This window comes from Vicugna pacos, chromosome 1 (assembly GCF_048564905.1).
Source record: "Vicugna pacos chromosome 1, VicPac4, whole genome shotgun sequence".
Classification (NCBI taxonomy): Eukaryota; Metazoa; Chordata; class Mammalia; order Artiodactyla; family Camelidae; genus Vicugna; species Vicugna pacos.
Genome location: NC_132987.1, coordinates 31132933 through 31147105, shown reverse-complemented (window position 1 = coordinate 31147105; position 14173 = coordinate 31132933). Strand labels below are relative to the sequence as shown.

General features: G+C 39.2%; 1 protein-coding gene across 1 annotated transcript in view; it reads left to right on the top strand.

Moving 5' to 3' along the window:
* PLCH1 (phospholipase C eta 1) overlaps nt 1-14173 on the top strand; it is a 76567-nt gene that overhangs the window by 2914 nt on the left and 59480 nt on the right. Inside the window, exons 3-4 of the mRNA XM_072959495.1 lie at nt 10381-10474; nt 12351-12554. Coding sequence (XP_072815596.1) covers nt 10381-10474; nt 12351-12554 — 298 coding nt within the window. The remainder of the gene's footprint in view (nt 1-10380; nt 10475-12350; nt 12555-14173) is intronic.

Sequence of the window (14173 nt, the reverse complement as noted above, 5' to 3'; positions counted from 1 at the left end):
TCTCCTCCATACCTGATCGCCCTCTATATCTGATAAGGTTCCTCATCTACCACTATTCCCCAGGGGATATTTGATCACCCCGGCCTGCATTTCAGGAAGAATCCTATTAGGGTGGGTTGGCCAGAACCCCGTCTTACGCCCGATGCTTCCTCCACTCACCCCTACTTTGCTTCTTGACTAGAAATCTCCACTATACTGAGATCTCTTTCGTCTTTTGCAATAGTTACTGATTAAAATCTGTTTTTGCTGCTTTAACTACTGTCCAGTTCTGGTTTTTCCTTGATAGAATCTCCAAATTTGTAGGGCCAGGCAGAAATGTGGGTAGCCTGAGCACTCATTTGTGGCTGGCATATGAAGTGGGGGCATTCTGTAAGGCTGAGCTCTTAAGCTGTAGGGTCTAATGCTAACTCCACATGCTTAGTGTCCAAACTGAATGGCATTGTTGGATACCCAGTCAGTGTTGGAGAATCAGAGATTTGGTGGTGTCAGAAAAAAGACACTAGACCTGGTAATACTTTACTCCGTTACCAAATCACATACATTTTAGGAATAACAGATTCAGATTTCATAAATTTCATTGTTACTTTCTTAAGGATTAAACCAGCTAGCGTTAGCATAATGTTTTATCCAAATCAATTATTTTTAATTAGTTTGACAATTTGGCAAGGGCTGAGATTCTCCATTAACAAAGTTAGCTATAAGACAGGTAGAAAATGGGAATGAGGTAGTAGAAAGAAAAACATTCTTTGTTTTTTCTTTTGCCCAGAGGATATGCCCCTTCGAAATCTCTATTCCCAGCTCCTGCAGTTATAACTACTTCTCTGTTCTCATCAGAAGATCTCTTCAGGGTATAGTGGGAAGAATACTAGACCAGGCATCTACAAGACCTGCATTTCACACCCTGCAAGCCTCAGTGGTTGGAGAGTCTTGGGCAGGCCAGTCAGCATTGCTTCTGAGCTTCGGTTTCCTGATCTGTACTAAGGGAAGCCGACATCTCCCTTTCTTATCTCACAATGTCAAATTGAAGACTGATGGGGATGATGAATGTGGAAACCCTTTGACAGAGAGATTCAAAAGCACAGCAATGTGAGAATTTAAAATTAAAATGTTTAAAGCTACTGACTCCAAATGTTATTTGGGCTGGTGGAGTTAACCCAGTCCATTTGAATAGCAGTAGTGGATGTAACTTGCTAAGGCACATATGTTTCTTCCTCCTTTTGGTTATATTGACATTTAACCAGTAAATTTTAGTTGGGGAAAACAAAAGCCAGTGTTCTGTGACATCTACCCCTGGCAGATGATTACCTGTTTCTAGTTTAATTTTCTAAGTTAGCTTGAAGCTAAGTATGGATATAACATGAAAGAAATTTTTTAAAAAGTATCATATCAAGAGGCATAAGCCATAAAGGAAAATACTAATCCTGAGACTTTAAGTTTCTTTGTGGTCCAGTGTATCAAACACCATAAAATTAATGTCACATACAAACCAGGAAAATATGCAGAAAAAAGAAATAGTGAATTTCCTTGAGGAAAGCATTCTCATAGGCTGTTGAGAAAAAAAAAAAAACCAATAGGAAAATGTGCAAAACATTTGAAATATATTAAACATTTTACAATAAGTCAGTAACCTATTAAAAATGTTTATCCTTCATTGGTAATTTAAAAATGTGACATAAAACCAAGAGACCATTTGTCACCCATGAAATTAGTGAAGGTTAAAGAGATATACTGTCAAACATGGTGTCAACTTTTTATACCTCTGGTGAAGTTGTGGAACAGTACAGTCTTCTGTAGGACAGTTTTAGTATTATCAAATTTTATATGATTTTTAGACTTTGACCAATCCATTTTACTTCTAATAATTCATCCTAAGGAAATGTGTATAGAAAAAAGTTATAAAGCTGTGCATTTCAAGCATTCTTTAAAATAGAGAAAAATTGGACATGATCTAAATGTGCAGCAGGAGGGTCATTAATCAAGTTTTGTGGGGTTTTGAGTTTCAAAATGGGATTTTCACAGTGGAACGAATCTGAGGCAACTTGACAATCCATATGGCAGTAATTCATTGATTTCTGATGGCATAAGATTGGTATAGACACCAGAGTATTCAAATTCTGCAGATTTACTCAGTTGTGAAATGAAGTATCACTGCTGGCCACATATGCTGTCCCGGATTATTGGAAATCAAATATTGGCCCGTGGGTCAGATTTTTATTTCATTGAAGCTCTTGGAAAATTGAATTTATGCCTTTGACAGGTCCAACTACTGCTTGATTAGGACTTTCATCCTTAAATGTGACGTGCTAAGGGAAATTCTCACTGCCTTTTTATATCCATGAAGAAGTGCCAGTTAAGCACAAAGCCAGCTGGCTGAGGTTTCTCTTCCATCGCTTCTTTGCATCTGCAGATCAAGAGTACAGACATCCAGCAAAACTAGTCTGTGGCTCCAAAGTACTAGGGTTGGTGGAGGTTCTTTGTTTCATTTTTTTGTCCCCTGTGTTTGCCAAAAGGCAACCTCTATCTCCTGCAGAATTCTGATCTGTTTCTTGGCACTGGGGCTAAATGTGTTTTGTGTTTGATTCTTTTCAGAGTTTTGGTTCAGGAGTGAGAATTTGATTTCATTCCCCCATCCTCCTTGACAACCTTTCTTAGCAAGACTCTCCCCTGTTTTTATCCTTTTGTTTCTTGTGGATTGAGGAGGGAGGAAGAGAAGGCAGGAATATTGAAGCACCCTCATTGTTTGAAAACCCTTCTAGCTGTTAACCAAGAGCAAAGCCTCCCTCATGGAGAAGTCAAAAGCAGATTTCTATTTATGCAGTGCTTTCATCTGACATATGCATGTGGATGGTTTATTCCAGGGGAATTTTCAGAACTTTTCTTTTTTTTTTAATTGAAGTATAGTCAGTTACAATGTGTCGATGTCTGGTGTACAGTATAATGTTCCAGTTAGGTGTGTGTGTGTGTGTGTGTGTGTGTGTATATATATATATACATATATATATATATATATATACATATATATATACATATATATACATATATTTTCATATTCTTTTTCATAAAGGTTATTACAAGATGTCAAATATAGATCCCTGTGCTATACAGAAGAAATTTCTTTTTTATCTATTTTTTATATATAGCGGTTAACTTTTGCAGATCTCAAACTCCCAAATTTATCCCTTCCTACCCCCTTTTCCCCAGTAGCCATAAGATTGTTTACTGTGTCTGTGAGTCTGTTTCTGTCTTGTAGAGGAGTTCATTAGTTTCCTCTTTTTTCTTCAGAACTTTTCTGATCCCCTGTTAGAGGGCCCTCTTCTTACTGAACTTTCTGTAACATAGACCTATACATTAGACCTTGGTGGTCGTTCTAACGGTTGCTTATTTTGCTTTTTTCTTTCTGCAAAAATATTCCCTTGATTCCTCTAACCCAGTTATAGGTGTCACTTGTGCTCCCTCCTGCCATTACCTTTCACTGGATCCAGACTGATTTGGTGAGTCATGGCCATTCTGATCTCTCTCTCGTGAGAAATAATTAAAAATTCTTCTTTGCTGTTACTACTTCATTCTGGTGCTAGAGTACCTTTATCTCTCTTTCTCTCTCTCTTGCAAGCATTCTCCTCATTGTAAAAACATTCCTTTAAGAGCCTTTCCTGAATTCGTTTTATTTTTCTTAATTATTGACAATTAAAGCAGTTGGGAGACTGTTGAGAGTAATTATGTCTTGTAATAATTTTTCTCCCTTGAATATGATCCCCAAATGACACTTTCTGTGAAATAGTCTTGTATTTAAATGCTTTGAATTTTGTGGTTTAATTTTAGGGTGAGTCAGAGTAGCCATTTGGGAGAGAGAGTTTTTGTGGTTGTCTTATTCAGTTGAAAATTGAATGACTGTTCATTTAGATGTTTCTCTACTCCCTCCTAAAATTATCCAAAAATACAGTAAGAAGATCCCCTCACCCCCATTAAACCACAAGGACAAAGAGAACAGGAGAGGAAACAGAAACAGCAAAACCTTGAAATTTGTCTGATCTAAAGGTGACCCAAGCGCACTGAAACTCAAGCTCACAGAGCGGGAAACTGCTAAGCACGCTTATTTGCTCAGAAGAACCCAAGAAGGCTCAAGGATGAAATTCACTGATACTCCTGAAAAATAGGAGAGGAGCAGGGGTTGAAAGCACAAGCACTGGTTGGAAGTCTGATCAAGATACAGTTAGGGCTTCAGATCCTCTCCCTACCTCTTCCAGCAGGGCAGCTGTCCCTTCTCCACCCTGGCATGAAAGTAAGTGTCGGAGGAGGCCGGGGCAGAAGAATCTGTGCTAAGTCATGCCAGGCACAACTGAGCGTGGGCGCTGAAAATCGGGGGCTTGTGGCAGATGGTTTATAAAGACGGCTGCAGTAACTCCCGTGTCCCCGCATGTATGTCTCTTTGCAGTGTGATTTGTGCCTCTCTTCCCGTTGAGAAGTGGGGTCTGTTTTTCAGCCCCTTGAATCTGGTCTGGCTTTGTGACTAGGTTTGACTAATAGATTGTGGCAGAATTGACGGACAAGGAATGTAGGCTTCAGGGAGCCTCGGACTTCCACTCTTGTCCTGTTAGGACTGTGAGACTATCATGTGAGGAAACTGGGTAGCTTCTCTGAGGAGGAGAGACCACATAAAAAGCCCCAGCCACCAGCCAGCACCAACCACAGCCATGCGGGTGAGGCTGCTTTGGACTGGCTGGCTGTAGTCATGTGGCCAGCTGCCTGCAGCCACTTGAGTAACCCCGGGTGAGAACAGCAGAATGCCCATGCAGCGGGACTCAGTCCCACTTTGCATCCCAAGCAGTTGTGATCAAGTAAGTGATTGTTTTAAGTCCCTATTCTCACAGAAATAGATAATGAATACAAAGATTAAGTGAATATCTGTGTATTGAAGTGTGGGAACCATAGCCCTCTCCCAGTGTTCAAATCCTGGGTTTATCCCTTTCAGGTAGGACATCGGAAGAGTTTCCTTAGAGGAGTATCACAAAGTAGAGCGGATTGACTAGGAGCTTGGAAAGATACGCCCAAGTCCTAACTCCCAGGATCTGTAAATGTGACCTTACTTGAAAGTAGGGTCTTTGCAGATGTAATTTAAGGATGTTGGGATGAAATAATCCTATAATTCATGTGGACCCTAAATCCAGTGAGGACTGTTCTTATAAACAACAGGAAAGGGGGTGTGGGCACAGAGAGAAGGTGGCTGTGTGAAGAGGGGAGCAGAGACTAGTGGTGAAGCTCCACGCTGAGGGATGCCCAGGGTGCCAGCAGCCGCCAGAAGCAGGGGGCAGGGCTGGAACAGCTTGTCCCTCAGGGTCTCCAGAGGGAATCATCCCTTCTAACACCTTGATGTTGGACTTCGAGCCTTCAGGACTGAGAGAGAGTAAGTTTCTGTTGTTTTAAGCCCTGAATTTGTGATACTTTGTTATAGCAGCTCTAGGAAACTAACACACCAACCCAAGGAAAAAATCCTAAAGATGTTTACGTCAGAAATCGCCCAATCAAATAGTCCAGAGAATTCTACAGTGAAGTCCACTAGTCAGTAAGCTCCACTTGTGAATAGAGAGCTTCCAACCAACTTTTCATTGCCTTGGTTTTAAATATGTTTTTAAATAGTCAATTTTAAAGATGGATTTTATTCCTGCACTGTTGGTGGGAATGTAAATTGGTGCAGCCACTGTGGAGAACAGTGTGGAGGCTCCTTAAAGAACTAAAAATACTCTTACCATATGATCCAGCAATCCCACTCCTGGGTATGTATCCAGAGGAAACTCTAATTCAAAAAGATACATGCACCCCAGTGTTCACAGCAGCATTATTTACAATAGCCAAGACACAGAAACAACCTAAATGTCCATCGGTTTATGACTGGATAAAGAAGATATAACATGTATATACAATGGAATACTACTCAGGCATAAAAACAATGAAATAATGCCATTTGCAGCAACATGGAGGGACCTAAGAGATCGTCATTCTAAGTGAAGTAAGCCAGAAAGAGAAAGAAAAGTACCATATTATATCACTAATATACAGAATCCAAACAAAAAAAAAAAAAAAGAAAAAGACTCCGAACTCATCTACAAAACAGAAAGAGACTCACAGACAGAGTAAACAATCTTATGGTTACTGGGGAAAGGGAGTGGAAAGGGATAAATTTGGGAGTTTGAGATTTTCAAATACTAGCCACTATATAAAAATAGATTTAAAAAAAGATTTCTTCTGTACAGCACAGGGAACTATATTCAATATCTTGTAATAACCTTTAGTGAAAAAGAATATGAAAACTAATATATGTATGTATATGCATGACTGGGACGTGCTGTACATCAGAAATGACACATTGTAACTGTGCTTCAATTAAAAAAAACTGTACAGCATTGACTGCATTATATAAATGTAAGGAATCATTATTAAAATAAATCTAATTTTCCTGAAGTTATTTTAGCACCAATTGCCTAGTGTAGAAATGTCAATCATCAGTGTTGAGACAGTGAGTGGCTTGGATACTGACAGCAAACAAAACTATAAACCATTGATGAAGGAAATTAAAGAAGACTTTAAAAAATGGAAAGATATTCCATGCTCCTGGATTGGAAGAATCAATATTGTTAAAATGGTCACACTGCCCAAGGCAATCTACAGATTTAATGCAATCCCTATCCAATTACCCAGGACATATTTCACAGAACTAGAACAAATCATAATAAAATTTATATGGAACCATCAAAGACCTAGAATTGCCAAAGCATTACTGAAGAGAAAGAAAGAGGCTGGAGGAATAACTCTCCCAGACTTCAGACAATACTATAGAGCTACAGTCATCAAGACAGCATGGTATTGGTACCAAAACAGACATATAGACCAATGGAACAGAATAGAGAGCCCAGAAATGAACCCACAAACTTTTGGTCAACTCATCTTCGACAAAGGAGGCAAGAATATACAATGGAATAAAGACAGTCTCTTCAGCAAATGGTGTTGGGAAAACTGGGCAGCAGCATGTAAAACAATGAAGCTAGAACACACCCTTACACCATATACAAAAATCAACTCAAAATGGATTAAAGACTTAAACATAAGACAAGATACAATAAACCTCCTAGAGGAAAACATAGGCAAAACATTATCTGACATACATCTCAAAAATTTTCTCCTAGAAGAAATAAAAGCAAGAATAAACAAATGGGACCTAATGAAACTTACAAGCTTCTGCAGAGCAAAGGAAACCAGAAGTAAAACAAGAAGAAAACCTACGGAATGGGACAAAATTTTTGCAAGTGAAACCGACAAAGGCTTGATCTCCAGAATATATAAGCAGCTCATACGACTCAATAAGAAAAAAATAAACAACCCAATCCAAAAATGGGCAGAAGACCTAAACAAGCAATTCTCCAAGGAAGACATACAAATGATCAAAAAGCACATGAAAAAATGCTCAATATCACTAATTATCAGAGAAATGCAAATCAAAACTACAATGAGGTATCACCTCACACCAGTCAGAATGGCCATCATTCAAAAATCCACAAATGACAAATGCTGGAGAGGCTGTGGAGAAAGGGGAACCCTCCTACACTGCTGGTGGGAATGCAGTTTGGTGCAGCCGCTGTGGAAAACAGTGTGGAGATTCCTCAAAAGACTAGGAATAGACTTACCATATGACCCTGGAATCCCACTCCTGGGCTTGTATCCAGAAGGAAATCTACTTCAGGATGACACCTGCACCCCAGTGTTCATAGCAGCACTATTTACAATAGCCAAAACATGGAAATAGCCTAAATGTCCATCAACAGGTGACTGGATAAAGAAGATGTGGTATATTTGTACAATGGAATACTACTCAGCCATAAAAACCGACAACATAACGCCATTTGCAGCAACATGGATGCTCCTGGAGAATGTCATTCTAAGTGAAGTAAGCCAGAAAAAGAAAAATACCATATGAGATCGCTCATATGTGGAATCTAGAAAACAAAAAACAAAAACAATCAAAGAAACAAAAACAAAGCATAAATACAGGACAGAAATAGACTCATGGACAGAAAATACAGACTTGTGTTTACCAGGGGGGCAGAGGGTAGGAAGGGATAGACTGGGATTTCAAAATTGTAGAATAGATAAACAAGATTACACTGTATAGCACAGGGAAATATACACAAAATGTTATGATAAATCACAGAGAAAAAAATGTGACAATGAGTGTGTATATGTCCATGAATGACTGAAAAATTGTGCTGAACACTGGTATTTGACACAACATTGTAAAATGATTATAAATCAATAAAAAAAATGTTAAAAAAAAAAAGACTTTCAGATGAGCTCCATGGAAAACAGGGAGACAGTGTTTCTGTGTCACCTTAACAGCTGTGTCATATAGAAAGCACAACACGGGGACAGAAAGGACAATAGAGGGTATAAACCTATGCTGAACCTTCATTCATACAGTAAAACCCCCATATAGCTTTCAAAGTGAGGTCTGAAAAATGCTGCTTGTAAAATGTAGCTTTTGCTCTTAGGAAGTGAATTAAACGAGAGCAGGGATGGAGGTAGTAGGATAGGAGCTGATGGACTTACATTTCAGTTCTCATTATTATGAGGTTTTACTCTTTCACTGAGTTAGTCCTTACTACTTGAATTTTGGAGTGGTTCCCAGTAGCTCCTTTATGGTGCCTAGAAAATTGTGGGTTTCCTGGAATGCCTGCTGGTATTTTCACCAACTGAATGAATACTTTTCAAATGTGATGGGTTTTGCTAGTACCTTCGGCTTTGTATCTGAAGGTAGTTAACGTGTTCTCAGCAGCAGCAAGCTCCAGCCCAGGGTGATGGGTGTTGTTTGTTTGTTTTCATTACTTGGCTCTCATGGGCTCTGGTAGACTGCCTGAGTCTAGTTCAGGGCTCCTCCGTCTCTGGGCAAATGGCTTTGTAAACCAAACAATTGCAATGTAAACTCAGTCTTTCAACAGCACATATAGTTTTTACCAACTTGCTTCTTTTTATTTTGTGAGAAATCACTTATCTTTTAGACTGCATGTGGTAAGTCTCTCTGGCTTATAGCAGACAGGTGAGTGAGCTGCTCAAAGCCAGACGGGGTCAGGAGAGTTCCTTGCAGGTAGCGTGGTTTCATTTATTTATGGCATTTTTGGGTGGTGTCTAGTAACATAGGCCTCTGAATGGCGTAAAGATGATAAAATTTACTCAAAGGATGCATTAGCCATTGTGCAGCTGGTTTTGGGGAAAAGGCATTCTGTGCTCTTTCAAACATGCACAAAAAGGCTGCATAACACAGCTTTTTTCCCCCCTGCAAAACGTTAAATGCTATTAAATAGACTGTTTGAATTAGATTTCACTAAAACATAAGTATTGCACCTAAGAGATAATGGAGTTTCTGGAGAAATATCATTGAAATAAAAAGTACTGGCTCATAAGTTAGCTTCCTCTATTATTATTTGTTAGTATAGCTGAGTATCACAGATTGTGGAGCTGAAAGGATTTCTGATCAAAATATCACATTTTCTGTTAGTATTTAAAGAAATTATTCCCAAAGAGTTTGCTTTTCCCAGTGGCACTGAGTAATGTACATGCAGCACCTTGAGACTAACTCAGTAATATTGGCATATACTGCTTTTTTGGTGCCATATATTGTTCTTACAAATACTAATTCATTTAATCCTCATAACTACTTTATAAGGTAGCCACAGAGGAGGTAAGTGACCTATTTAAGATCACATTGCTAATTACATGAGCCAGCTGATTTGAACATAAGCACTCTTGCTCCAGAGTTCTCTGTTAAGCTAGCTGCCTCACCTGACTTTTTTTTTTTTTTTAATTTTCTTTTGCTAACCTTTGTGTTCTTGAATCAGCATGGCAGGCTGCTTTCATGATTTGGTGGAAGGATCTGTAGATACACACACACAAGTGGATTTACCTAGAACATTCCGTCTTGATAGGGAGTCATTTTCTTTCTACGTATAATTTATGATTAGCGAACTTCACTATTTGTGTAGAAAGCATTATTTTTGCAAATAGCTACTAGCTTCTGGTGAGTGGGTTTTTGGCAGTGCATTTGCATTGGTTATTGACTTGAGCTTATTAATTTTATTGCTTCATGAAGCACATTTGTCTAGTAGTTGAAGGACTGTTTCACTGATTAAATCTGAAAGGTGTATAGGAGTATTGAGATTGCGTAAGTGATTTTCCAAAGCTTGAGTGGTTATGACCCTACTAACATCAAACACTGCTCATTTAACCATTTTGTACTGTGTCAAGAATGCTTTTAAAAAAATCAGTAGGCCTTTTCAGCATAGAAGAAAACATCTCATTTTACTGAAAGTACTCTACTATTGTTTGGTTTTGTTTTAGATGAATAATGTGACAACAGACTATTGTATTGACGTCATAAGGAAATTTGAAGTTTCAGAAGAAAATAAGGCAAAAAATGTCCTTGGCATAGAAGGTAAAATAACCAATATTCTTAATTTTTCATTTCTCAATCTGTTTGCAAAATTAAATTCTAGCAAAAATTTTAGGAAAGGAAATCAGGAGATATCCTTGGAATTACAGGTGCTTCAGATAAAACCCACAACACACACATACTTTTCTACAAAACAGATGCCATGATATTGCTGTTTCTCTTACTGTTGCAATGACAGTATGCATTTTCCACTCCAGGCAAGTCAGCTTGATGTCACTGTGTGTGATAGATGACTTTTCTCAGATGGCTAATTTTTTAGAAATAGTCTCATCCTGATAACTTCATGAAGGGAAATTTTGTCCTAAAATAAGTACTCTATGAAACTAGTGACTTCAATGTAAACATACTTATTTAAAAATGTTAGCAAATTAACTTGTTTCACCTAGTTGGTAGTGGTAAAAGATTGTAGGAATCACAAATTCCATTAATACAACTATCTAATTTTATAGTTGAGGAAAGTGAGGCTTAAAGAAATTAATTTTCCCATTGTTACACACGCAGAATCTACCTACTAGAATCTTACATATAAATGATACAGTGTGAGTATAGCTTCTTGTACCTATAAGTTATATGTGTTTAAAATATGTGAGGAAATAAATTGTGGGCTGCTACCCAAGAGGAGAGCAGGTCCCAGGCAGGACTGATAATCTTTTTTTTTTTTAATGGAGATTAATTAATGGGGATTAAACCCAGGACCTTGTGCATGCTAAGCATGTGCTCTACCACTGAGCTATACCCTCCCCGCCAGGACAGATAATCTTAATGAAAGACCCCTGGGACACTCCACTGCCCTGAAGAGCATCCAAAGCCATGGCTTACCTTACCAATTTTGATTTGTTGGCCTCTTGTGTCCCCAAACAGGCTTGTGTGGACAAGAAGGTTTTGATACCATATGTGTACTTCCAGGGATGGAGGCTAATTAAACTGAAGGGAGACGATTTAAAATGTATATAACTAAAAACTATTTTAAAAACCACCAGAGAAGAGAAACTAATTTGGACCTTTCTTTACCAAGAAATGAATCCTTTCCTTGGTAGGGCCTTGACAGATGGAATGAAACATGACTTCTAAGTCGTGGCCATAAAGATGGGCATGAAGACATTCTCCAGCACTTCAGAGGATATTTACAGATAGTTTTACCACCGGATTCTTGAAGACTTGAAATAATTTACCCTAATAATCATTCCACTTAGGTGCTGGTAGGACATTCACGTGTTTATTGGTATATTAATAAATGCCTCTCCTACCCAGGCACTATGATTTTGAAAAACTATAGGAAACCTGATGGAGTTTTCTACAGATTTTAAGCACTTTTTCACAGTTATCAGATGTGCTAGCAATTGGCAGCATCTTCCCAAACCAATTTCATAGTCAAGGAATTGTACCCTGAATTTAGGCTGTGCCTAACTTCTCAACCATGGCACTGACAATACTATTTTTCAGATCAGCTTAATAACCTATCAAATTGCTGGTGATCATTTAGTATAAATATACGGCTTTAACAGTGCATCAGTCACCCGTCAGGTCACGTGGCATAGTCAAAGCTTGAGTTCAGTAGTATCTGAATAGCTTTGCAGTAAGTCTCCTCCCTCCCCCGTCAGAATTCTTAGAGGGTCTGTTTTTCTGTGGATTGTGTTTAAACTGCTGCTCCCCAAAGTCATATTTTAGTTTTTGACACTGTCTATTTGACCTGAAGCAAATCTCTCATTCATTGCCCACTGTTCCCTGCAAAGTCTATCCTGAAGGTAAATAAGATGATCACTATGGACGTACTTTGGCCTTTTTTGTCCTTGTTAGAGTCAACTGAGTATAGATGCTTTAAAGCTATAGAGCATCACTCGCTCTCTCTCTTCCAAAGGCTTCACGAACTTCATGCGTAGTCCTGCTTGTGACATATTTAACCCATTGCACCTTGAAGTGTACCAGGACATGGATCAGCCCCTTTGCAACTACTACATTGCCTCTTCCCACAACACATACCTGACCGGGGACCAGCTCCTGTCTCAGTCCAAAGTGGACATGTACGCCCGGGTGCTACAAGAGGGCTGTCGCTGTGTGGAAGGTACGTGTCTGAGCCCAAGTGTGTGTTGATGAACGTGTCCTTTAGTCAGTCAGGTCTAGTATAAATAATGGAGACCTAAAAAAATACACTCACACTAATCAGAGCCATTTTTTTTCTCATTGTAAAGTCATTCTTAACTCATAATCCTCTCCACCTCTTCCTTATAGTATAGTCACGAGGGAGAGACTTGTGTGCTAGCAGTCGCGAAGTACACTTTCAGTTGCTGGAAAATTGTGATGAAGATGAAGATTTTCCTAGAAAGATTTTTTAAAAAATTTTGATTAAACAGTGGCAAAAATAGCTCAGGGTAACTATTTGTTTTCAAGATAATTAATGGTCTGTCAATCAGTCAACATTTACCATATTTCTAGGGGCTTCCTGGGGGTGAAGACACAGATGTAAGACACGATTTCTGTCTTCAGGACCTCAGGGTATAATAGAAGGAGTGAACATTCAAAACAGTAGTGCAGTGAGAGAACTCACCAGGTGAATGGTGTCTGTGGTAGAGAAGTGCTGTGGAGAGTAAGACGTGAGGCAAAACGCAATGAGAAATCAGGAAGGCTGGGGAGGCGGACGTGGGTTGGTGATAAAGGGTTTTGAGTTCTGTGGTGAGGAATTTCAGTTTGAGCTTTTGGTAACAAGGGTCTAGTGAATTGTTGTAATACCTATAGTGAAATGGCCAGACTTGCAATTTAGAAAGATTGCTTGGGCAGCAGCGTAGGAGGGTAATTTAAAAAACATTTATGTATGTATGTTTTGGAGGGGGCCGATTAGAGCAAGGAGCATGCTGGGAAGGCTGTTGAGATGACTCAAAGGAGGGACTATAAGAGCTTGGACTAAGTGAGGAAGAAATGATGATACGGGTACTGACGAAGTGAGCTTAACAGGACCTGGTGAGAGCAGTAAGGGATGTAAGGCATGAGGGGAAGGACTGAATGAATGGCGGTGCCCCCACATTCATGAGGAACTGAGTGGACGAGCATTAACCAGTTCAGTTTTCCACCAGCTGAGTTTATATAGTGACTTTGTAACATGTACGTGGACATTTGTATCAGTCAGTGGGATAACAATGTCTGAACTCAACAGAAGGAGCCAAGCAGGATAAAGCTTTCACAGTTCTGAGTTTCGTAGGTGGTAGTGTACAAGATCACTTAGAGAGATCTTCGTGTATAAGCGTACAGGAAAGTGTGCAGAGTCACTTAGGGGACTGGAAAAGGGAACAAGGCCTGAGGACTTAAGCCATCCAATATTTAGAAGTAGAAAGCACAAGGGGACTGATGGAGACAACTAACACACAGCAGGCACTTGGACTTAAGGGATGAAATAGTCAAAGAATGTCCCATGCACAGAAAAATAAAGATTAAGTATCCAGTCTGGTTGCATTTGACAGCTGGAGGGTTCCAAGTGTCCTTTGCTCTATAGTTTTAGTGGGTGATGGTCGGTTAGCTGATCTGCTCTGGATTAGTTACTTGGCATTTTTCTGCATGAGAAGACTTGAGGATACGGGGTTGGGAAAGTTTTGGGACTTGGAAGAGGAGGAAATGAAGATACAGGTTTGTTTTTAGATGGGATAGAGGACAGGAGATTTTGGAAGTGTTCTTGCCTGAAAGCATCTCCTT